This window comes from Lemur catta, chromosome 10 (assembly GCF_020740605.2).
Source record: "Lemur catta isolate mLemCat1 chromosome 10, mLemCat1.pri, whole genome shotgun sequence".
NCBI lineage: Eukaryota > Metazoa > Chordata > Mammalia > Primates > Lemuridae > Lemur > Lemur catta.
In genome coordinates this window covers 679,660-704,827 of record NC_059137.1, presented here as the reverse complement: position 1 = coordinate 704,827, position 25,168 = coordinate 679,660, and the positions used below count along the sequence as shown (strand labels likewise).

Here is a 25,168-nt window from a genome sequence, read left to right as displayed (position 1 = left end):
TGAGCATGGCTTTCATATACAAACCAACCAATCCAGAGCCCTTATCTCCAACCACCTCCTTTATCGACTTTCATACCTTGAGCCAATGTTTCCCCTGCCCTAAATCACCTCAGGGCAAGGGTCCAGACAGCTAGAGACCACTGATACAGCCCGGAACCTGCTGAAAGTATTCAAACTATCCAATCCTAAACTTGCTCAAACTTGCCTACCCTGCCTTGCCATTTCTTCCCCTGTGGAAAACACAATAAAAGCTCTGGGCCGTCCTTCCCCTGTGGCCCTGTGCCCTGCCCCCACTCTGGGGAACCCCTAGCGAACTAAACTCTTGTGTTAAGGCACCTGTCCCTGAGTCTGTCCCCTTTCCACACCTGATTCAGACAATCCCAGTACATTTCAAGTAGAGGCCAGCAGGTGGGAAGGGTCACCTGTGTGGATTCTGAAGTCACTAAGAATTCCCACAAGAGTGGAATCGGAGAAAATGATGGTGAGTCAGGAGCTAAAATCACCGCGACATGACAGCAACAGGGGAGGTGGTGGATTATTATTCAGAGGACATGGGATCTAAAGCTGGTAGCTTTTAGGGTGGAGAATGGTTTGGAAATGGTAACAGGGAGCTGGCAGGGCACCAGCCCCACCTCCAGGGCCAGAGGTACAGGGGTTGTGTGAAAAGAAACATCTGCACCTGAAGGGGACAGGATACCAGAGGGCACAGCTGCGAGTTCTAGAACAGGGGCCGGGTGGGAGATGGCTCAGAATGAAGGATGCGTAGAGCCCTCTGGGATTAGGTCGTGGGAGACCTGGATAAAGACCATCCATTTTCTGGCCTCATACTGTATTCTATTGCTCCCGCCTTCCTGAAACACTTTCGTCTTGACTTCTATCGTGGACATTTGGGAACTACCCACAAATCAAGAATTCCCCCATTTGCACAGCCTTGGAGCTAAGTGTCTGCAGTGTGGCCAATTTGACCCTCCCTCCTAGAATATCGGCACCCAGCGGGAGACAGGTGGGCCTGGCAGGGCAGCACCCCAAGGGCTCTAGGACTGCCTGGTCTCCGCTGCCTCTCCCCAGCCTGGCCAGTGGGACCTTCCAGCCTGTGAGCCCCTCCTCCTTTTGCTGGAGAGGGACAGATTCTGCGTCTTAGATTCCAAACTGTGATGTCGTCCAGGGCCCTGACTTCACTTATCATCTACAAACCAGAGTTATCAAAATTTCAGTCCTGGCCAAGCCAGGAAGCTCAGTCCTGTAATCCCAGCACTTTGGGAGGCTGAGGAGGGAGGATCGCTTGAGCCCAGGAGTTGAAGACCAGCCTGAGCAAGAGTGAGATCCCATCTGTACTAAAAAACAGAAAAACTAGCCTGGCACGATGGCGCATGTCCTAGCTACTGGGGAGGCTGAGGCAGGAGGATCGCTTGAGCCCAGGAGTTGGAGGCTGCAATGAACTGTGTTGACACCACTGCACTCCAGCCTAGGTGACAGAGCAAGACCCTGTCTCTACAAAAGAAAAAACAAAACAAACAAAAAAACAGTTTCAGCAGCCCGCCCTTTGACACCCACCTCCTCCCGCCAATGCATGGAAGTGAGTAGTCCTTGGGTGTCTAATGGGAATCTCGGATTCGGCGCGTCACCACTTTCCCTTTCCCAAAGCGATCCGTACCTAGGCCAGTCTTCTGGCCATCCCTCTGCCAGCCGATGTGGACAAAACCCTCCCCACCTTGACTCCCCGCTTCACCCACCCCATGTCCAGCTAGTCTCTGGGCAAGGGGAGCCCCCGCCCTCCCAGACCAGCGTCCCTGGGTATCCGAGTTCCCCGCGGTTCCCCCACGGTTCACTCCACAAAGCGACCTCTAAAAACAGGTAAATCAGAGTTTATTCCTCCTGGTCTCAGTCACCCAAATCCCCGCCCGCCGCGGTCCCGACGCCTGCGCCGCCGCGGGAGCCGCTCGGGACGCCCCGCCTGGGTGCCCACCCGGTATTCAGCGCGCCACGCCCAGGCCTGCGCCCCAGTATCGCTCTCTCGGGGACCCCCAGGACTGCGCAGGTGCCCGCGGACCGCACTGGCCCCTGCGCCCCTCGTGACGTCGTCCTTCTGAGGGTCCGGTAGGGAAGACCCCTGGGCAGGGCGTGTCCTGTACCCACAGCTGGGGAGTGGAGGCAGCCCCGCCCCTTCCCCGGCCAGCGGCTCCGCCCCCGCGACAGGTGAGCCGCCGTGACGCCCTCGGGTCGCAGGGCACCGTGCGTCGGCTACCTGGAGCCGCGCGGGCTGCAGCGCGGCCTCCACCCTGCTGGGCGGGTCCGGGGGCGGGGGGAGGCGGGCCGGGGACGCGGCTGCAGGGCCGGGGGAGGGAGGCCAGGGCGGGGCCGCAGAGTGCGGGGAGGCGGGCCGGGGGCGGGTCTGCAGGACGCGGGGAGGGGGGCCGGGGGCGGGTCTGCAGGACGCGGGGAGGCGGGCCGGGGGCGGGTCCGCAGAGTGCGGGGAGGGGGGCCGGGGGCGGGTCTGCAGGACGCGGGGAGGCGGGCCGGGGGCGGGTCTGCAGGACGCGGGGAGGCGGGCCGGGGGCGGGTCTGCAGGGCGGGGAGGCGGGCCGGGGGCGGGTCCGCAGAGTGCGGGGAGGCGGGCTGGGGGCGGGTCTGCAGGGCGGGGAGGCGGGCGAGGCGGGCCGGGGGCGGGTCCGCAGAGTGCGGGGAGGCGGGCCGGGGGCGGGTCTGCAGGGCGGGGAGGCGGGCCGGGGGCGGGTCCGCAGAGTGCGGGGAGGCGAGCCGGGGGCGGGTCTGCAGGGCGGGGAGGCGGGCCGGGGGCGGGTCCGCAGAGTGCGGGGAAGTGGGCCGGGGCGGGTCCGCGGGGCGGGGGAGGCTGGCTTCGCGCTGGGCCCGCCGGCGGCGCGCGTCAGAGCACGGCGGGCCGGCGAGGCCGCGGCATGGGGCGAGTGCAGCTCTTCGAGATCCGCCTGAGCCACGGCCGCGTAGTCTACAGCCCCGGGGAGCCACTGGCCGGGACCGTGCGCGTGCGCCTGGGGGCGCCGCTGCCCTTCCGAGGTGGGCGCGGGGTCCCCGCGGGGAGGGCCGCCGGCCGCGCCGCACCTGCCCTCCCGGAAGCGGCTGCCGGCCCGCGAGGCACCGGTCTGCGGGGAGGGCAGGGGTGGAGCTCGCGGCGGCTGGGGCGAGGCAGGGAGGTCTGGGAGGCCCAGTCCTTCCGCTTCTGCCCTTTCCTGTCCTCTTCGCCCGGGGGCGGCCAGAGTCCGGGGCGGGGGCCTCGAGCCTGGCCACCTTACTGCGCGCCGATACATGCAGGCCTCCGACCTTCCCCGTCCGGGTGTGCAGGTTCGGCTCCGCTCTGCACCTGCGGGGCTCTCACCTGGAGCCTGGCCTGCGCTGGGCCCCCTCTTCCGCACACCCACGCTCCTGGCCCTAGTGCGAGGGTGTGCCAGCAGGATGCACGGGCACCTGCTTGCCCTTTGCCTAAAGCTTGTCTTTGCAGGCTGTGGGGGCTTCCCCGCCTTCCCGCGCCCCCAGCCCAGCAGGCACTGAGAGCTGGCCTGAGCCCCGCTGGCCAACGTCTTTGCTGATGCAGGCATCTGGGACTTTGGGACTGGAGATCAGGTTGCTGCAGTGGCCACTGATAGGGGACTCTGGAGGTGCGGGCTTCATCTGCCCGTCCAGGCGTGGCTGCCTCCGGTGGACAGGGCCCTCAGGGGAGGGTGGGCGGCACCTGTGGCCTCTCTCTGGTGCCTGGCTTTGAGTGCAAGGTTAGTGTGGTCCCGACCGCTCAGGGCTTCTCTACCTCGTCTTCCTGTGAGCAGCGCCCGGACTGCTTGGCCCAAACCACAGCCATCAGGCTTGCCTCTGACTTTGACTGCTGGGCCTCTACCATGGTGGCACCACTTCTGGGGCCTGCCGAGGACTGAGGGCCACTACCTGGGACTCAGTGATGGTGCTGTGATGCCAGACTCCGCCCAACCACTGTGCGGGGCTGCAGGGGTCTAGGAAGGAGTTGGGTGGCAGGTGTTCCTGTCTGGCGCTGGCCTCAGGGAGCCTCCTCTCCTGTGTCATCCCTTGGAGTTTGGCATTTGGGGGTGCAGCAGAGACAGCACAAACACACTTCCCTGGGGCACAGCAAGGTGTGAGAGGGGAGATGGGGGCTAGGTCCTGGCAGAGCAGAGCAAATGATGTGGGGCCACAGAACTGGCAGGACGGAGGCCCTTTGCAGAGATCACATCCCGGCTTGGCTGTCCTGTTGTCCCCATGCTGGGCATGGGGCAAACAGCCATTGCTGACCACAGCGAAGGGATGGCCTGAGCTGTGACTGGCCTGGGCTGGGCGGAGCCCCCCACTTCCCCTACCTCCATGTGGCAGGTGGGAGGGCTGCTGGGCCTCAGGAGCCTGAGGGAGCCCAGGTGGATGGTCCCACCTGTAGAAGTGCCAGCCAGGTCTGAGTGGAGGAGGGACCCCAGGGTCATGGGCTGGGAAGTGGGTGAAGGGCTGCTACAAGCCAGAGAGTGGATTACTCAGGTTGCTGGGGGGGGGCGGTGTCAGTGCAGGGGCTGCTCTGGGGCTTCCTCCAGCCCTGCCTGGGATGGGACAAGAGGGACCATGGTTCTTTTTTCCTTTCATTCAAAAATACTTGTTGAGCTCCTGCTAGGAGCCGGCAGATGTAACAGGGAGGCCCTCCCTCCCCTAGGTAGCCACAGGGCTGCCCTGGCGGCTCCCAGTCTGAGTGCTGGTGCGGTGAGCACAGAGGCGGTCAGCGCTCCACCACGAGGACACCGGCTGCCTCGAGAGCTGGTGTGGAAAGGAGCTGAGGAAGGAGCAGTTTCTGGGCCCAGGTCCGGCTAGCGCAGGGCTGGGCGTCAGGGGGGGCTGCCCTGTATTCTGTTCTTACTGGGGGGGGGGCAGGGCAGACAGTGACTCGCTGAGCTCTCACTGGGGACCACCCGGAGTTCTCTCCACTTTGCATGGACCAGCTTCACCAGTCCTCACAGCACCCTGGGAGGTGGGTGCTGTTATTTTTCTCATGACACAGATTTGGAAATGGGACAGTGGGGAGAGTGGCTCCCGGGCCACAGTTTTGGTGGAAAGGCGTGTGGCAAAGGCTAGGCTGCTCCTGGTTTGTGGGAGCTGGCAGGGTGGCCCCACCGTGAAACCTCCGGGATGAAGATGCGCGAGTGGGGGTTCGTGGTGAGAGTGCAGGTGGTGCGAGGGAGGGGGCTGCTGGACAGGTGGGGGTCCCAGCTGGGGACATCGCTCTGGAGCACAACCCAAGCAGCCCCAAACCTCCTGCAGGGACAAGCGACTTGTCTTTTGTTACGCATCTGAACACCCTCAGGAAACACATTTGAACCCTGGATGGTACTGCAGGGTGTATCACTCTGCCACTCTGCTTACCTCCAGGAGCAGGTACCCCCCATGGGGAAGGAAGGGTGGGGCTGCAGGGTCACTACCATGAGGCTCAATCATTAAAACTCAGAAGGTGGAGGCGGTCAGGGACTTTGCCTCGGTGACTGCCAGCTGAGCCCCGCCTGGCCCTTTCCTGCTGGCAAAGGTCGAGGCTCCTCAGCTGTGAGCCTGCCAGCTGGGACAGCAGGAGGGAGCAATGTAATGTGGGGTGCCCTTCTCCGGGAGCAGGGAGCCTCCCCAACACACCCCCCAGATGCCCCTTTTCTTCCTGGGCAGAACTGCATCCTGTCACCCTGCCTGATTTGCCCATCTGAGAAGGCAAAATGTGGCCACAGTCATTGGCCTTGACCATGAGAACTGACTCCCTGGGGAATTCACCCAGCCTGACCTGAAGCAGCTGCTGAGAGGCAGAGGAGCAGCTTTGGGTGTTTTTGGTGAGGAAGTGGCAGCCATGCTGGCAGGAAACCCTGTGCCTCCACTGACCCTGCTGAACAGAGAGGGGACAGTGCAGGACAGGAGTCACCTTGGGAAGTGGCTGGAGGCTGCTCACTCTGGCAGGGTCCTCCATGGGAGCCTTGGTGTGTGTGCAAAACAGGGCACTTTGCTTGGATGTTGGGAAGGTCACAGAGCCGGGACCCCTCTGGGATTACCCAGGGGTCAGTTGGATACTTTTTTTTTCTGGAGCTTGGTGCCTCCATGCTCATTTGCCTGAGTTCTGGGGGCTGGGTCTGGGCTGAGTGGTTGATGGTTTTACCTATGCCTGGGCTGTTGGCTGTTATAAGTAGTGGTGTGTGGGGCTCCTGGTTGAATAGTGTGAGATTCCAAGCAGAACTGTGCAGTCCCCTGGTATGTGGTAAAATTACAGCAGCTCCACCCTATTCTTCTCCAGGGCCCTGTATCGGACTACAGTTTGATCAGCATATGGGGGTGTCTGTTTTTTGACCTCTTCTCCAATGGATGTCAAAACATTTAACATTTGCCAATCTGATAGGTTAAAATGGTAAATCACTGGGGTTTTCCCTAATTTCTAGTGAGGTTGGACATCTGTTCCAATTATCTACTGCTGTGTAAAAGTCATCCCAGGTAACAAATCACTCCTAGACATTCTGTGATATCTCACAGCACTGTGTGTGAGTGTGGGCAGCTGTGGGCAGGGCAAATCCTCAGGTCTGTGCCATGGGTTGGGGTCACTTGGTGGCACCTGGCCAGTCTGGGGACCGCTGCACCTGCTGACATCCTCTGTGGGTCCCAGCATCCACAGGGCTGCAGGATTCGAGGGGGATGTGTTCCTTCTGTGGGGGAGGGTTAAAGTGTGCAGCATCTTGGCCGGGCGCGGTGGCTCACACCTGTGATCCTAGCACTCTGGGTGGCCGAGGTGGATGATCCCTTGAGCTCAGGAGTTTGAGCCCAGCCTGAGCAAGAGTGAGATCTTGTCTCTACTAAAAATAGAAAAGTTAGCGGGACGTCATGGTGCACACCTGTAGTCCCAGCTACTACTTGGAAGGCTGAGGCAAGAGGATCACTTGAGCCCAGGAGTTGGAGGCTGCAGTGAGCTACAATGACACCACTGCACTCCACCCTGGGTGACAGAGTGAGACTCTTTCTCAAAAAAAAAAAAAGCGTGCAGCATCTGAAGTCCCCAGGAGTTATCGGTCAGTCGTGCGTACCCTTTTGCCTGTGCTGTTCTCGTCCTCTGGTCAGCAGGAGTGCCACCAGTGTTCTGGAGCCCCAGCGTAAGAACAGTGTGGGGTCTGGCCTAGGAGGGCTGAGGCTGGGTGGTGGGTGGGCTGGAATGGAGGCCAAGGCAGTCACTGGCAGGGCCGAGGGAGGTACAGCTGGAAGCAGAGGCCTCTCCGGATGGATGGGGCCTGGCAGCATGTGGACAGCCACTTGGGGCTGAGGATGGGCCAAGAATGGGTCAAGAATGGGTCAAGAATGGGTGAGAGGAAGCCTGGTGCTCTGTGGTAACCGAAAGAAGGCCTGGGCCACAGGTGGGGCTGTCTGGGGGGGCACAGGTGGGGCTGTCTGGGGGGCCACAGGTGAGGCTGTCTGGGGGCCACAGGTGGGGCTGTCTGGGGGGGCCACAGGTGGGGCTGTCTGGGGGGGCCACAGGTGGGGCTGTCTGGGGGGCCACAGGTGGGGCAGGTGTGGCTGACCCTGGGCACTCCAGACTTTCTGCCTGGTGGCTCTGTCAGCAGGGTGTCAGAGTCTGAGATGCCCTCCCTCCCGTGACCCCCATCAAGTTGGCAGGACTGGGCAGGGAGGTGGTCTTTGGCTTTGTCTCAGCCCTGCAGGGAGAGGAGGGGTGCAGCTGCAGGGACCTGCCTCTGGCTCCCACCACACACCCCTGCTTGAGTCTCCTGCTGTGGTGTGGTTTTTGCTGGGTGTGTCCCCTTCGTGACCAGCTGGACCTGGTTGTCCAGCCATGGTCTTCTGACCACAGTGGGCTCTGGAAACATGTCTGTTAGACTGAGGAATTCACGTTCCTGACCGCAGAAGAGCAGCAACCTCTGTTGCGAACAGTCCTGGTCTGGGCATTCCCACTGGGGACCAAGACATCGCATGATGCAGAAAGTCAGCCCTCTGGGCAGTCCTGGCCCAGGAAGCCAAGGGCCCGCCCTCCAGCACGCCAGACTGTTGGGTACCCTCCGCTCAGGCAGGTCCGACCACATTCCTAGGGCATGAAGCTGGCAGTTAGCTTCCTGGAGTGCAAAGGTGCCTCCCTGCCTGCCTGACTTGTCTGCAGGGCAGCATGACGGTGGGCCAGCAGGGGTGTCCCAGGCTTCTCCTGTAGGGAGTCAGGGTTACCAATCTGGGGGATAGCCCAGGGGTCATCTGGGTAAATGCTGGGGTCCTCCTGCTCTGGGTTGCAGGACAGATGTAACTCTGTCCCTGTCAGGCCTCTCACCAGCCTGGCTCCCTTGGACCACCCCAAGGTGGGGCATGGGCAGGAGGTATCTTCTGAAGGGGGGGCAGACTTCTAGCTCACTGGCCTTGCCAGGACCCCGCCCAGGTGGGGCTGCTAGTCCTGCCTGACTTCCTGTGTGGAGGCAGGGAGTGCCCCAGGCCACCTGCTGGCTGAGCTCATCTCACTTGTTTGCAGCCATCCGGGTGACCTGCACAGGTTCCTGCGGGGTGTCCAACAAGGCCAATGATGCTGCCTGGGTGGTGGAGGAGGGCTACTTCAGCAGCTCCCTGTCGCTGGCCGACAAGGGTGAGTCTGGGAGCCAGTCCCTCACCTGTCCCGAGCGGCAGCCCCTCCCCAGATCTGGGCCACGCTCTTCCAGGGCTGGAACCCTGACGGGTCTCTCTCTGGCAGGCACTGTGGCATTGCCTCGTGGAGGCTGGGTGGCCTGGTGCTGGATCTGACCCCTGGCATAGCTGTTGCACCCCTGCTCCCATCCCAAACCACTCTCCTGTTCAAGCCAAGCTCTAGTCCTGACTCCTCTGCCCAGGCCACGGCTGTGCTGCTGTGGTGCTGCAGACAGGGGCAGGGAGACCCAGCAGCCCAGTTCAGCGGTGATGCTCACTCTCGTCCTGGCCCCGTGGCCACTTCCTGAGGCCTGTCTCCTCCACCTCCCCCTGTCTCCGCAGGTAGCCTGCCCGCTGGAGAGCACAGCTTCCCCTTCCAGTTCCTGCTTCCTGGTGAGAGCCCGGCCTGGACAGGCCTGCTGGTGACCGGCTGGTCCCGGGAGGGTGGGCTCCTCTGCAGGGTGGGAGGCAGCTGCGTGCCAGTCCCTGCTGTCTCCCCAGCCACAGCACCCACATCCTTCGAGGGGCCTTTCGGGAAGATTGTGCACCAGGTGAGGGCCACGATCGACACGCCACGTTTTTCCAAGGATCACAAGTGCAGCTGCGTGTTCTATATCTTGAGTCCCCTGAATCTGAACAGCATCCCAGACATCGAGGTGAGGATGGAGCAGTGGCCTCCTTGGTGGCCCCACTCCGGAAAGTGTGTGGGGAGGGAGCTGGGCAGGCACAGCTTTGCCCCAGGACCCTGACCCACACTGAGGTGAGGTGGCCAGGGTCTGACAACGGCCGCCTCTCTCTCTGGTGCTGAGGGTGCTGGTGTCCAGGGGCGTGGCAGGGCCGAGTGGGCGTGTCCCGATGCCACAGGCATCCTGCCTGGCTCCGCTTGCTAAGTCCCTCCCTGGTCTTCCCCCGAAGCAACCCAACGTGGCCTCTGCCACAAAGAAGTTCTCCTACAAGCTGGTGAAGACCGGCAGTGTGGTCCTCACAGCCAGCACTGACCTCCGCGGCTACGTGGTGGGGCAGGTGCTGCGGCTGCGGGCTGACATCGAGAACCAGTCGGGAAAAGATACCGGTCCCGTGGTGGCCAGTCTGCTGCAGGTCGGAGCTCCACTCAGGTTGCTGCGCCCGTGCCCTGGGGTGGGCTGTGGCCTGCCCAGGCTCACAGGCTGGTCTTTCCCCAGAAAGTGTCCTACAAGGCCAAACGCTGGATCTACGATGTGCGGACCATCGCGGAGGTGGAGGGTGCAGGTGTCAAGGCCTGGAGGCGGGCGCAGTGGTGGGAGCAGATCCTGGTGCCAGCCTTGCCGCAGTCAGCGCTGCCGGGCTGCAGCCTCATCCACATCGACTACTTCCTGCAGGTTCCGTGCTGCTGGGGGCTGGGTGGCCTGAGGCTCGGTGGCCTCGGCCCTGGCCCCTCATGCCCAACCCTGGTCCTTCCCAGGTCTCCCTGAAGGCGCCTGAAGCCACTGTGACCCTCCCGGTCTTCATTGGCAATATTGCTGTGAACCATGCCCCGCTGAGCCCCCCGCCAGGCCCAGGGCCACCTCCTGGGGCCCTGTCCCCAGCGGTGCCTTCTGCCCCACCCCAGGAGGAGGCCGAGGCTGTGGCTGCTGGCCCCCACTTCTTGGACCTGGTCTCCCTCTCCACCAAGAGCCACTCGCAGCAGCAGCTGCCGCCTGCCGCCCTGGCTTCTGTGCCTGGCGCCTCTGAGCCCCGTCCCCGGGATGGCAGCCCCGCCCCCCACCCGCTGCCCCCTCCCCTGTGCATCTCCACAGGTGCCACTGTCCCCTACTTTGCAGAGGGCTCCGGGGAGCCGGTGCCCACCACCAGCACCTTGGTCCTCCCCCCAGAGTATAGCACGTGGGGCTACCCTGATGGTGAGTGGAGGGGCCGGGGCCTGGTGGGGAGGGGATGCCACGAACCCCATGCAGACCCCGCTCTCTCCCTGCAGAGGCCCCACCATCCTACGAGCAGAGCTGTGGCAGTGCTGACCCTGGCCTGACCCCTGGGAGCTGACCGCTGGCCTGATCCCCCAGGAGCTGTCCCCCAGGAGCTGACCCTCAGGAGCTGACCCCTGGGTGCTGACTCCCATGCTGCCTTCTCTGGGCGGGCCTGGCCTCTGCTCTGGGACTGGGCGCCCAGGGCCTCGTGCCTTCACTCCCAGCCCGCCCCGGAGCACTCAGGACCTGCCCAGCCTCTGCCAGCGCCCTGGAGTTGGCCCTCCTTTCCCTGGGCTGGGCGGGGTGGGGTGGCAGGGAGCTGGGACCTGGAGAGACTACTCAGTAAATAAAGGCTTTGTTTGTAGAGCTGGGCAGAGGCCAGCCTCCTGGGCGCCCTCCAGCCTCAGTGGCCTGGCCTCGCACCGCCCCTCCCCTCCTGGGCACACCGGCTCCTCTGGGGGCCGGGGTCGGAGTGCATGGTCCTTTACCCAGGCTGGGGCTGGTGCTCAGCTGCTCCAGAGGGCAAAAGGATGTGCCCATGAAGTCTGGAGCCTGGCGTGGTCCTGGTGCTGATCAGAGCTGCATCTGTGAGGGGTGGCTCCTGCGCCCGTTAGTATTCGCCTTTGGTCTGCCGATCTGCCCCTCTGGCCTCTGCTGGCCCCACGCCTGTGCCTGGCTCCCCCTGCCCAGGTCCTCTCCTGCCACGTCCTGCATCCCGAGGGCCATTCTCTCTAGGCCCCCAGGGCACAGTGAACCCGTGGGTTGCACAGGGCATGTTGCCAAAGGTGCATCCTGCAGACTCAGGTCAAATTCCTGCTCCCCATGGGGTCAAAGGGTGACTGTGGGTAGGTGTGTCGTTACCTTATCTGTCTGACAAGCTCATGGGACTGTTATGGGACAGGTTGAGTGCTCCCCTTCCCCCTAAATAGCATGATAGACGTTTATTTCTTGAACAGTCCAGAGGTGGCAGGTCTAGGCCTGGTGACACAGCTGTCATACTCAAGCAGTGGCTCTCACCCCTGGCTCCCGGGTGGCTGTTCCAGTTTTCACCATCCCTCAGCCTATTGGGCCTGCACCTCCAACTTGTTGAGGGACAGACTGGAAAGTGGATCATACCACTTGCTGCCCTCCCTCCTCTCCCCCTTGTTGGAAATGTGGTCTTTAGCCAGGCGGCCATGTACTTGGCTGAAAGTTTACTAATTGTGGGACAAGGGGAGCATGAGTATTGAGAAAAGCAGAAAGTATGCCCCCCGTGGGATGGTCTGTGAACCGCCTGCTGGTTGAATCCCATCTGTCTCTCAGCAGCTGTGAGACCGTGAAGGCTCTCAGCTCCCTTGGTTCAGTTCTCTCACTCATGACACGTGGGTAAGAGCAGCACCCGCCGCTCGGGACAGATGTGAAGTTTACAGTGTTAACACGTGTGCTGAGAGTAGCACCTGACATGATGAGTGGTCAGTGGTCACACGGGTCGGGTGGGTCCAGCTGCCTGCAGCCTACTTCTGATACGTCCATTTATGGTCGATGTTTGCCTGGCAAAGGACTTTTCTTCACATTTTAATTCCTTCATTTATCCATTCAACAGATACTGGTCTCCCATGTGCCAGGTATTGCTCCAGGCACTAGGGCACGCAAAACAGTGGAATTACAGTCAAGTGGGCAGACAGACTATTCCAAATAAGGATGTAGGAGTCAGGTGACAAAGAGCGCTATGGAGCAAAATAAAGTGAGGAAGACAAGTACGGGAGTTGGGGGGCAGTATCATTTTTTGACTAGGAAGGAGACAGATGGCTTCCCTGAAGAGGTGATATTTAAGACCCAAGAACAGTAAAGAAACAAGCCACACATATATCCAAGATAAAAGGTTTCGGGGAAGGGACAAGGCAGGAGGAGAGAGGGAGGTGGGTTTCTCTACCAATCCTGTGCCTCCTGGGAGGGCTAAGGGTCCTTGGCCTGTCACAGACTGACTTAGGCTTTGACAGAGCAGTTTAGCTGCCCCAGAGAGACCTGGTATGGTTTCTTTGGCAGTTCGGGTTGTCCATCTCCTCCTCTGTCCCTGTCTGCACCATCAATACCAGACTTAGTGAAATAATTTTTCCGAGTCAGTCTCACCATGAGGCTGAGCTCTCCCCGTAAGGGGCCCAGATAGCCTTCAAGACTCAGGGCTGCCTCAGTTCTTGTGCATCCAGCCCTCAGATTCACACAGCCAGAGAAGCTCAATTTCAGTCTACGCTTGTATTTTTAGGTCTCTCGGGGCCGGAACAAGGAGGTCTGACCATAGGGAGAAGGCAGCCTAAGGCAGTTTATGTGACTGGGGACGCTGTCCAGTGAAGGCTGCAGGAAAGGCCTTGCCCAGTGCATGCCCGCGCAGCTGGCACGTGACTGGCAGGCAGCTTGGGGTGACCGGGGAGGGCACACCTCTTAACGGGACTCCCCCGCCCAGTAGGCGTCTCTCCAGCTGGGGAACTTCCTCAGCCATGCCGGTTGGGACACCGCTTCCAGACACACCACCCAGCAGAGCAGCCTCGCCAACCCGCGCAGTCCTCCTAACCCGGGCATCCGCCAGCGGGGTTAACCCTCCCCACAGGACATTCCCCCCACGTCGGGACAGCCCTCCCACTCGGGACACGGCCCTACGCCGGAGCATCCGTCCAGCCGGGGTATCCCCTCTAACTGTGGCACCCCACAACCGGGGTACCCCCCCGTCGGAGCACCTTCCCTAACCAGGATCCTTCTCGCCACCCCACAGTCGGGGCACGTCCCCTGGCCAGGGCGCCCTCCCCCGGCTGGGCACACCCCGTAAGCGGAGCAACGCCCCGCCCCGCCCCGGAGTACCCCCAGTCGGGGCATCCCACCAGGACGCAACTCAGCGACTCCGCCTTCCCGAAGGCCGGCGAAATCAAAGTGTGTCCGGGGTTAGAGGTCAGGGGTCGGAGCCTCGGGTCTTTCTCCACCTCCGGCCAGCCTGCCAGAATGCCTATTTAGAATGAAAGGATATTTATTGAAAATGGGAAGACTACTCCCCACCCACTGCTACGACTGCCGAGGGCCGTTTCTCCCGGGCTAGGTCCCCCACCCCGCGGCGACCGTTCCGCTTCCGGCCTCCCCAGGCCCGGCGCCTCGGGCGCCGCAAGCCAGGCCCCCAGCGCGCAGGCGCCGCCCGACCCGGGCTGCGGCGCGCAGGCGCGGACGCGCGCGCAGGCGCAGAGGCAGGCGGCCGGCCCCGCCCCGGCTCTGGGCCGCGAGGCGCGGGCGGGGCGATGGCGCGCGGGAGGGGCGGGGCCACGCTGCGGGCCCGGGCCATGGCCGCCGCCGATGCCGAGGTGAGGAGCGGGGCCGGCGGGGGCCGGCGCGGGGGCGGCGGGCGGCGGGCGGCGGCGGCGGCGCGGGGGCGAGGAGCCGGGCACGGCGGGCGGCGAGCGGGCGGCGGGCCGGGCGGGGCCCCGCGCCCCCCGCCGCCGCCGCCTCAGGCCGAGGCCGGGCCGCGGCCGCCGGGCGTCCGGCCCGCGCTCCCGCCGGGCGCGCTTTGTGCGCGGCGCGGGCCGGGCGGCGGCGGGGGCGCGGCGGGGGCGCAGGTGAGGCGAGGCGGCCGCGTACCTGCGCCCCCGCCGCCGCCCGCGCGCCCCGCGCCGCCGGTCCGCCGGGTCCGCCGGGTGGGCCTCGGCCGGGGAGAGAGGAGGGTGCGAGGACAAAAGGGAAAGTGCGGGGCCGGCCAACTTTGGAGCGCCGGCCCGGGCGAGCTGGCCCTGCTCTCGGCGCTTTCCCTCCGCTCCGTTGACCTTTCACTTTGTTCCGAATAGGATGGCACCATCTTTAGCGAAAGTTGGCCGGCCGCGGCGTTCCTCCCGAGACAATGCTCTCCAGCCCGGTGCTGTCAGAGCGGGAGTGCACGCTCGGTGGGAAGCTTTCGGACTGAAGTTCATTTCCGAGCACACAGCTCGGAGGGCTCTGGATGCAAAAGTTCACGTTCTTTGTTAGTGGCCTTGGCCTTCCCCTGTACTGGTTCCCGAGGGTAGTTTGTTTCCCTGCTTGTAGCAGCATAGAAATCAAACTCTTGCGAGGCAGACCCACTGGCGTCCGTCTGCAGGAAGAGCAAGCAGGAGGCGGCGTGTCCGTGGAAATGCAGAAACGGTGTGGTCTGAGGGCCGGAATAAGGGACTGCTTTGGAAAAAAGTGATAACCTGGTAGTTTTCTTTTGAAATTAACCGTGTAAGTAGTAACTGCTGGGACTTCCAGAGATCAGAAAGTTGGGTGTAGTAAGGAGCTGTGCGGTATCCTGGTGCGTAGACTTAACAGTCTATTTTAACCTGGGTAATGTACAGTCTTTTTATTTGTTTATTTTTTTCTACGATTTTTTTAGGGGTGTTGATACAAGTAAACGGGGCAAGTGCAGGGGAGTTCAATGCAAGGAGTTTTTGTTGAGTAGCTGCAACATTCCAGGAACGTATTAGGCGCTGGGAGCAAAAAAGTAAATTAGAGAACTCCAAGTCACTTCCAGGCTTGTAGGGGAGAACATGTTGGTGATTAATGATATCATTTTTGGAGCACCTGCTGGGTCTCAGGCACTGTGCACGCCCTTCAGGTAAGTCATCTTACTTCGTTTTCTCTGCCCTGTGCAGCAGGTACTGTTTTTTTCCTGTTAGCAGATGAGGAAAACAAGACTTGGAAGGGACTGAATAACTTGGCCTAGTCAGTTGTGGGACCAGCACTTGTTCCATGTTGAGCACGTAGTAGGTGTTTCATAAATGAGCGATGAGTGAATGGCTCCAGATGTGCTGGTTCCACAGGCAGCCTTGAATAGAGGGCTTGACAGAGCTGATGATAATGACAGCCTGTGTTTACTGAGCCCTTACTGTGTCCAGCCCTGCCAGCTTGCTTTGTGTGAATTCGCTTGCTTAATCCTCACAGCAGTCTCAATGAGGTAGGTACTGTTATATCCCCATTTGCAGATGCGGACAGGCACAGTGAGGCCCAAGAGCTTGTGGTGGAGAATTAATATGCCCGTGGTCTGGCTTTCGAGCCCTTGTTTGCTAAACATGTGTTACATCTGTGATGGTCATTTTTAGGTTAATAAAAGCTCTGTTTTTAGATTCATGATTCTAAGGGTTTATAACGCCCGTGTGTGATGGGGGAGGGGCCCTCTTGTGTGTAGTCCAGCACCCCTGGATGGTAAGTAGGCATGGGATCAGTGTTGCCACCAAATCTGGGAAGTGGTTACTGGTCAGAGTTCACTAATTGCCGAATTATTAAACCAGCAAAGTTGGCACTTGAAACTTATCTGAATATTTTTTTTTCTTTTCTTTGACCTACAAAAGATAGTCAATACATTTTCACACTAAAAGGAACTACTGAGGTAGTGGAATACATCCTTCATTCCCCATTTTGTGGATTAGTAAATGGTGACTACTGAGGTTTAAATATGTCCAGGGTAATCGAGGATTAGAGCCCAGGGTGGTGCACTTGATGTAAGGCTTTTGTCTCAGTAAAATGTCGTCTTTGAGTGGGAAGGCCTTCGCAGGCAAAGACTATACTTTTCTGCCAGGGTGGCTACTGTGTATCTCTTCCTTATTTTTTGGTTCTTAGAATAAGGCATGTCCGTGCCCATAGTTTACAAAGTCAGTCAGTGTTAAAAGACGTTAGCAAAAGCTGTTCTCATCTGCCTTTCTAGAGAGGCAGCAGCCACTTGGAACTCTTTAGCATTTACTTCATGTTTCCTAAGTATATGCTTGTGTTGTCATGTCTTTATTCACCAAGTTTAGGGGTTGTGTAAGGACTTCCACTAATGGCAGATGAAGATTTCATGCTCTCATGCTCTCTCTCCTGTTCACCTTGCCCCAGAGTGCGCGTTCTCATCCTGGGGATTCTGCCCACCTTCCCTGCACCTAGTGGCCCTCTGTGCCTTCACTCCCTCCTGGTGCTGGAGCACGTTCTCCAGCCGCCAACCAAGGAGGAGGCGATGGGAGGCAATCTTTCGGGGCTCGTGTGTTGAAAATGTGCTTATTCTACCACCACACTTGAAGAAAAAGTTTGGCTAGGCGTGGAATTCCAGGTTGGAAGGTATTTTCAAGGCATGGCTCCAATATCGTCTAGTTTCCATTGTTGCTGTTGAAAAGTCCAGTTTGATTCTTAATCGTTTGTAAACATTATTCTCTCACCAAACTTTTAGGATCATTGCATCCTTGATTTTCCTTATGTTTATCATGTGCTTAGTGCTAGCTTTTTTTCATTTATCACGTAGGTTACTATTGGCTGTGAAATCTGGAGATTGATGCTTTTTGTTATGGGAAATTTCGTATGATATATTTGAGAATGTTAATTCTCTTCTGCTTTCTCTGTGTTCTCTCCATTTCCTTTGGTTAAATGTTGGGCTTCCTGTATTTAGTCTTCTAATTTTTAAAATCTTTTCTCGTTATGTCTCAGTCTTGTTCTACTTTTTGAGAGGATTTTTGACTGTTTTTTAACTGAATTTTTCTGCTATTATATTTTTATGTTCTTTTCTGTTCTCTATTACCTTTTTAGTACCTCCCCTTCTTGTTTTATGTATACCTTATGTGTTTTAATTACAGTTAAATTTCTAAAATTACAGTAAAATTATTTTAAAAATTTTGTTTCTTTCATTTTTTGTGCTTGCCCTGCATAACTCTTTGCTGCTTTCTCTCTTGGTCAATCTTTCATGATGGAGACCTTCTTCCAATGTCTGGTGATCTTTGACCCTTTAGTCGCCTGTAAGAATAAAGCACTAAATGTGGAAAGCTGAGTGTTTGAGGGGCTTGTTTACTTGTTGCTTTCACTGCAGGGCAATGATTGGCTGCTGTTATTTCATTGCCTCTCTTGCCATTGTTCCCATTTCTTAGGGACAGGGTTTTGCTCTGTCCTCCAGGCTGGAGTACAGTGGCACAGTCACAGCTCACTGTAACCTTGAACTCCTGGGCTCAACGATCCTCCTGCCTCAGCCTCCCGAGTAGCTGAGACTAAAGGTGCGCACCATTATGTCTGGCTAATTTTAAAATTTTTTGGAGTTAGGTTCTGACTATGTTGCTCAGGATGGTCTCGAAGTCCTGGCCTCAAGAGATCCTCTCTCATGCTGGGATTGTAGGTGGGAGCTCCTGTGCCTGGTGGATCGCTCAGTTTCCTGCCTTGCTGGTGTGAGTTGGATGTTACACAACCAGGCTAAAGGGCAGGGGGAAGAAGAGGCTCTTCCCATAGTTCAGTGGACAGCCTTTCCCTGACTCCTTGTTTTCAGTTGAGGAGCTCACTCCAGCCTTTCTTTGTGCTTGCTTTCCCCAAGAGTGGTGCATTTTTGGTGGAATTTTTTACAGCACTAAACACTCTGGTGTCTGTGGCTACAGAAGAGGAGGACTTGCCTGAGTGCAGGAGGGGGACATTGGAATCTAACTGTTCGTGTGTGGATTTTTATACCCACTCCCCTTGGTAGCGCCAGCACATTACCCGATCCGTCTTCCCAGGCAGCTGCTTCTCAAGCAGGAAGCCCCTATTTCAGTTTCTCCTTCCTCTGCTCTGTGGAGTGCTTGAGCTTTTCTCCACCCTCCATCTTCCTGTTCTTGTCTTGGGCAGAGGTTTCAAATGTCTCCTAGATGGAGTTTGTTTCTCTTTCCTGTTCTTCTTGTCTTTGGTTGATTTTTGTTAAGGGGGAGGATCAGAAATGTTTTCTCTGAATCCTGAGAATTCTTACCTACACCGAAGGCACAGCTGTCCTGAGGAAAGGGCTGACCATGCTGAAATCTGACTGTGCAGTCTGTGTTGGGAAGAGTCTGGAGTCGCAGCAGGGCTGGCCCGGTGGGGTGTGCACCGCAGCCCCAGCACCCACATGGGTGGCGCGTTTGTCAAGACCTCACGTGTGGCCACAGCCGGAGTGGGGCTAGAGCGCTGGTTTCCTCCTCCTGCTTCCTGTCGTGTCACCAAACAGTTTTGTATGTTTGACCACATTTTATTGAGTTTGTCTTTGAAAATAATTTAGCCTGTAAGAACCATATTTTGGGCTCTTCTCTTTAGAATTTTATGTTTTTTATCATTTCCTTGGCTTTACTGTGTTTGATGGATGCCTTTATCCTAAGGTAAGTGGGCAGTTTGATTTCAGCTTAAGTTGCTCACTCAGCAAACCGTGTAGGCAGCAGCCACTAGAGTCCGGTTAATTTGGTCTATGGTGTTATGACACAGAAAGCATCAGTTCCAGGACTGAGAGGTCCCCTGCTCCCCCTACTTACTGTTTTGTTTTTATACAACGTTTAGTATTTTCATATGTTTAAAAAAAATCTCTGAAGGTTTTTGATTTTGAAAAACAAAAGCTGAAGTGGTTCCTTTAAATCTTCAGAGGTAGCATTTCCCTAGGTAAGGGGTCACTTTCCCAGTAGCATCACTGTCAGCTGGTATTTTGTTTTGGAAAAGTTTGGACCACTTTCTGTATCCCACTTTTAATAGGCTGATAAGTTCTGATCACGGTATGTTTAAAATGCTGTTATCAGGGGGTCAGTAAGCATTTATTGAACACCTCCTATTTATGAAGTACTGTTGTAGGTATTTGTGAGAGGATATACATGTTCTTGAGACTGATCCCTGATTTCACAAAATTTAATGGTATAATAGCACAAATATTACTGAGCAAAATGAGATGGAATCAGTTAAACGTAAACAAGAAAAGGCCTCTTGTATTGCAGTAATTGCTGTGGCCAGACATATGTTGGGAAAAGCTCCTAAGTTAGTCTAGGTTTTAAAAGAGGTGAGAGTAAATTGGCATGGCCAGATATACAGTATGTGCATTTCAAAAAAAAAATTAGGGATTTTAGCAAATTTAGAATATTGAAACCTAGAAACCGTAGAATGCCAAATGTTTGTCATCTCCTATTTTCTGGTCCTTGTGAGTGTGCATGTGCATATTTGAAATTGGCTGTCATCAGTGCTTATGTGCCATGTGCTTTCCGCTTTCTGTGTCATCTGACATACATTTGTGTCTCTAACATTTTTATTAGCTACATGGTGGTGTTTGTCACAGAGAAAGCCCAGTGTCCTTGATTATGATTTGGGTGAGGACTGCATCCTTTAGGATACAGTGGAATTACTAGGTCGGAAGGGGCAGGTGGCTTGAGATCAAGCTGGAGAGGGAGGGCAAGGTCATACAGGGCCTTGTCGCCATGGTAACAAGTTGGGATGTTTCGTAAGCACTGGAGACAGTCCTTGAAGATTTTAGGCGTGGAACAATAGTTTAAAAAGGTGACCCTGGCTGCTGTGTGGACAGTGGACGAAGGGAGACCCAGGGGAAGCAGGGAGCCAGTGAGAAGCCTGGGCCAGGTGGCACGGGTGGAGGGCGATGCAGAGGGACAAGATACAGATGTTTAAGTTTAATTTTTTCAGTAGGTAAGACAGTTACATGGTTCAGAAGTCCAAAAGTACTAAGTGAAACGCTTCCCCTCTTTGTCCCCTAGCCACTCAGTTCTTCTCTTGGCAGGTCACCAGTGTTATAATTATTGTGCATCCTTCACGATGTTTATGAGTATACAGTCATGCGTCACTTAAGGACATTTTGGTCAGTGATGGACTGCATGTGTGATGTCCCGTAAGATTATAATGGAGCTGAAAATTTACTATTGCCTACTCATGTTGTAGCCATCATAATGTAGTAGGGCAATGCATTACTTTTTCTTTTTTTTTGTTTGTTTGAGTCAGAGTCTCCCTCTGTTGCCCAGGCTAGAGTGCCGTGGTGTCAGCCTAGCTCATAGCAACCTCAAACTCCTGGGCTCAAGCTATCCTCCTGCCTCAGCCTCCTGAGTAGCTGGGACTACAGGCATGTGCCACTACGCCTGGCTAATTTTTTCTATTTTTTAGTGGCCAGCTAATTTCTTTCTATTTTTAGTAGAGACAGGGTCTCACTCTTGCTGAGGCTGGTCTCGAACTCTTTAGCTCAAGTGGTCCTCCTGCCTCGGCCTCCCAGAGTGCTAGGATTACAAGCGTGAGCCCCCACGCCCAGCCTGCATTACCTTTTCTATGTTTAGATATGTTTTCACACACAGATACCTTTGTGTTACGGCTGCCTTCAGTATTCAGGGCAGTAACGTGCTGTACAGGTTTGTAGCCTCGGAGTCGTCTGCGCCTGGGGAGCCTGGGCGTGTAGTAGGCTGTGCCGTCTAGGTTTGCGTAAGTGTGTTCTGTGATGTTCTCACGGTGATGAAGTCACCTAAAGACACATTTCTCAATATATCCCCCTCGTTAAGCATCACATGACTGTATAAGCAAATGGATGTGTAGATGTTTTAGGCTTTTTATTATGGAACTTTTTAGACCTATTCAAAAGTAGATGTGGTGGCATAATGAACACCATCACTTGTCCCCAGCACTATCGGTTTTCTCCCCATGGCCGGTCTTGTGCCATCTGCACCTCCACTGCTCCCCACCCCGTCTGCAGTTATTTTGAAGCAACTCTCAGACATACTTCATCTGTGATTATTTCAGTTAATGTAAATATTCCAGTCAATAAATATCCAGTCAACGTGTAGATTTCTTAGTTCAAATTGGGAACCAAATATGGTCTATTCATTGCTCTTGGTAGATAATCTCTTCAGTCTCAGTATATTGATTTCTCTTCCATGTCTTTATTTTTCTCTTGCAATTAAGTTTTGAAGATAACGGTTCATTTGTCCCAGTGTTTCCCATAACCTTGTCTTGCTGATTGTATTCTTATGGTGATGTTTAATGTGTCCCTCTGTCCCCTGCAGTTCCTGTCGTTGGCATTTAAGATCTAGAGCTGCTGGCTGCTGCTGTCCAGTGTGACGTCCACCAGCCACGTGTGGCTCTTGAGCACTGAGACGTGGTTAGTGTGAATCGAGCTGTACTGTCAGTGCAGAACACACAGGGTTTTGAATTCTTACTGTGAAAAAGAGAATGAATGTAAGGTATCATATTAAAACTTTTAAAAATGTTGATTACGTGTTGGAATGTAATATTATTTGGCATGTTTCTAATTACTTTTTAAAAAACGTGACTACAAGAAAATTTAAAATTACATACATAGCTCACATTGTGTTTTGGATGGACAGCCCTGGTCTAGAGTCTCCATCTGATGCAGACTTGTCTTTTTCTCTTTAGCAAAAATATGTCATAACTAGTATTGAGTTTCTTTACCAGTAGGCATAATAAGTCTGATTATCGTGCTTCGTGATGTTAGCACAAAGCTGATAGTCACAGATAGTCATTGCCAGAGCCATTAACTCAGCAGCAGGTGGAGAGAGGCAGCCTGTCCACGTGTTAGCTGCAGCACTGCTGTAAACAGAGGCTGGTCACCACGAAGCACATTCACACGGAAAGCACTTGGTGTATATTAGCCTTCTCCTAAGTGCCAGCCTAGGAAAGACCAAGAGGGTTTTCCTTGTCCCGGGTAGGTTGGAGCTGTTAATACTATTTCTGTGCTTGGGGTCTAGGTCTCTGTGCTCATCGTCAGATTCCAAGGCCAGCATTTAGGCTTAGAGAACCTTGGCTCCTTCCTTATCCAAACAGAGTTTGCTTGTGTTCCGTGAGCTCCTTGGACACTTAGTGAAAAAAAAATGCAGTTGTAATGGCCCAATGAATGGTCAAGTCTTCCCCTTCCTCCAGCTCAGGTTTCCCTGTCTAGTTTCCTTTCCTTTCCTTTCTTTCTTATTTTCTTTTTTTTAAGAGACAGGGTCTCGCTCTGTCCCCCCAGGCAGTGGTGTCATCATAGCTCACTGCAGCCTTGAACTCCTGTGCTCAGGTGATCCTCCTGAGTAGCTGGGACTACAGGTGCCCACCCCACACCCGGCTAGTTTTTAAATTTTTTTTCCGTAGCGACGGGTCTTGCTCTGTTGCTCAGGCTGGTCTCATGATCCTCCCACCTTGACCTCCCAAAATGCTGGGCTCACAGGTGTGAGCCACTGTGCTTGGCCTATGGGGAGTTTTTAATTTAATCCTCATAACAGCCATAACCCAATGGGGTTACTAGCCCCATTTCTTTATTTCACAGAAGAGGAAAAGGAGTGGTTTGCCATTGTTTTTTAGCCAGGTAATCTGAGGTATGCTGTGGGTCACAGAATAGCAAAAAAGCAAAACCTCTCTAGGAGTCAGAGACACAGTTAAATTCAAGCTTCCTGTCCATTAACTGTCCTAGCTGCAAACCTGGGCGTGAAGGAGGAGGGGGGATTGCTCCCGAGTGCACCAGTGACGCGGGAACACGCTCCTGTGTGCAGACAGGTGCGGGCGGCTCGCCCCTTGGGCACCTGCTGCAGCCTGAACTTGCCTGGCCTTCCCTTGCACAGCTTGGTCAGGGGAACAAGGAGCAAAGAACCCCAACCGTTTGCTTGCTTTTTTCTCTCCTGTAATTTGTCTCCATTTGTTTGCCCTGTCTGCAGCAATCGTCCTGCAGGGCGATGCGTAGTGCCTACTGTGGCCCAGATACCGGTGGGCTCAAGTCCTCATGCTTTCCGTTTCCATTTTCTTTTATTTTGGATGATCTGATTTTGATTTAAGAAGCGGGCGTGCTACAGGCCGCCTCCTGAGCTCTGTCACCTCCCCCTCCCTCCTCTGTGGCAGAGGCTGAAAGGAGGCCTGTGGAGGGCAGCATGGTTCTCACTCTCCTGAAAGCCAGTCTGGCGGTGGACACAGATGTGGCTTGTAGAGACGCTGCTGGACTCTCGTGTGCTTGGCGTGTATAGTCTTTGCACGTGGGAACGTAAGGACAGCAGTAGCGATAACGATGGCGGGGCGGGGGAGGGAATATGCTGAGCCCAGAGTCACAAACTCGCAGTTTGAGGGTAAGGCCCGTCCTTGTGGCCATTGTGCTGTTTTGCTTGTTCTGTTTATGCTGCTGTATAGACTCTGACTGTCTCCCTCTCCTGGCCTCGAGTTCAAACGCTCCTCCTCAAGGCATGCGGTCCTTGCTTTGGTTTTGTCAGTCATCATTAACCATGTTGGACTGAGATTTGGGGCAGCTTCCCTTTCCCAGCTCTGATGTGGTGGGGAGCTGAGTGCATGGGTCAGTTTGGCACCCCCTGTGTGCTCCGAGCCTCAGGGCTGTGGGTGGAGCGGTGGAGCGGTAGAGCAGGCCCAGTGCGACGCAGGCCACAGGCCCTGTGCGCTGTGCGGCTGCCCAGAGCGGCTGCGGGCTGCAGCAGGAGGACTTTGCTGAGAGGTGCCATTGGAGCAGAATCTGGAAGAATACATGGTGTTTGCCAGGCAGAGAGCCAGGGCCTTTGAGGTCCTTAAGGGGCCAGGACTGAGGCTGCCTCAGTGAGTAGGGGGCCTCGCTCCCCTTCCCTGGAAGTGAGGGGCAGCCTGCTGGCTCCCACACCTGTTTGTCCTGGGTGCTGGGTGTGCAGCAGGGCCGGGGGAGGGGCGGAGCTTGTTCTCCCACAGGCCGGAGCAAGGCGGGGTCGGCTCCATCTACCACTGAAGCCTCCAGGGCCAGCGAGCAGCAGACTAGGATGTAGGCTGCTGGACATTCCCGACCACATCAACCCACCTGGCCTTGTTTCTTAATGAAATTTGTAAAAACAGAATATTGTCAGTCTCATTTGTGAATATATATGCTGTGATAGTTTCGTCATTAAGATTGTTTAAAAATGACAAAGACTTCATATAGTAGACTGAAATTGCTTTAGTTCTCTTAAGAAGAATTGCCTTATACTGATTTGTTTCAGTTTATAAGCAATTAGTCAGTGAATGCAGACTATTTTGGATGGCACAATTGAAGAAGAACTTTTTGAAATGAATTTCCAGATCAAGGTCAAAACTTTTAGGCCAGGTGTGGTGGCTCACACTTGCAATCCCAGCACTTTGGGAGGCCGAGACATGAGGATTGCTTGAGGCCGGGAGTTTGAGACCAGCCTGGGCAACATAGTGAGACCACATCATTGCAAAAAAATTAAAAAATAATTAGCCAGGTGTGATGGTGTGCACCTGTAGTCCCAGCTACTGGGAGGCTGATGCAGGAGGATTGCTTGAGCCTAGGAGTTGGAGGCTGCAGTGAGCTATGATGCTGCTGGTGCACTCTATGCTGGGTGACGGAGCAAGGATCTATCTTCAAAAAAAAAAAAAAAAATCAAAACTTTTACTTTTTTTTTTTTTTTTTTGAGACAGAGTCTCCAGTCTCCTCTTAGAGGTCCCACCTCTTCATACTGTTACAGTGGCAATTAAATTTCACTGTGAGTTTTAGAGGGGCCATTCAAACTAGAGCAGTCCTTTGGCTTGAACACCGTGGAGAATATTGTCATTTGTTGAGATGGGGAAGTCTTCAGGATGGCAGGTTTTAGGGAGAGGATGGAGGTTCCTGTTGGACTGTCAGGTGTAAATGTGGAGCAGGAAGGTGGAGCCAGAGCCCCAGAGTCCAGAAGAGACCAGGCCTGCGTCTGGTGCAGAACGGGTCTGCGGAGTACTGGGCCCTGAGTCCACGCCTTGGAGGACCAGGATGAGCCAGCAACAGGGGACTGTGAGGGAGCAGGAGGACTTGAACAAGGAGCTGAAGGAGGTACTTCATGAAGACAGTGTGATGAGCTCCGTTGGCAGTTGCTAACAGTTTGAGCTGAAAACTGAGACCTGACCCTTGAATTTGGCAATGTGGAGGTCATTGG

At 55.8% G+C, this 25,168-nt stretch overlaps 2 protein-coding genes across 11 annotated transcripts in view; both read left to right on the top strand.

The window, feature by feature from the left end:
* Window positions 1–2,842: 2,842 nt before the first annotated feature.
* Window positions 2,843–10,949, top strand: ARRDC1 (arrestin domain containing 1). 3 transcript variants are annotated; one of them, XM_045562334.1, is made up of 8 exons: window positions 2,843–3,033; window positions 8,495–8,605; window positions 8,986–9,036; window positions 9,145–9,299; window positions 9,559–9,741; window positions 9,825–10,001; window positions 10,085–10,520; window positions 10,575–10,949. In XM_045562334.1, the coding sequence occupies exons 1-8, from the start codon at window positions 2,916–2,918 to the stop codon at window positions 10,643–10,645; spliced, it is 1,302 nt and encodes a 433-aa protein (XP_045418290.1). In that variant the 5' UTR covers window positions 2,843–2,915; the 3' UTR covers window positions 10,646–10,949. The 3 variants fall into 3 exon arrangements, with proteins under 3 accessions (XP_045418290.1, XP_045418291.1, XP_045418292.1); XM_045562335.1 differs by having other exon boundaries at window positions 2,850–3,033; window positions 10,595–10,949; XM_045562336.1 differs by lacking the exon at window positions 8,495–8,605 and having other exon boundaries at window positions 2,850–3,033.
* Window positions 10,950–13,838: 2,889 nt separating this feature from the next.
* EHMT1 (euchromatic histone lysine methyltransferase 1) overlaps window positions 13,839–25,168 on the top strand; it is a 169,602-nt gene continuing 158,272 nt past the window's right edge. For 6 of the 8 annotated variants that reach the window (XM_045563188.1, XM_045563176.1, XM_045563178.1 and 3 more), the window contains exon 1: window positions 13,839–13,903. In XM_045563188.1, coding sequence (XP_045419144.1) covers window positions 13,841–13,903 — 63 coding nt within the window. In that variant the 5' untranslated portion in view covers window positions 13,839–13,840. Of the gene's footprint in view, window positions 13,904–20,551; window positions 21,403–25,168 lie in introns of those variants that run through there. The other 2 variants (XM_045563177.1, XM_045563180.1) reach the window with 2 other exon arrangements.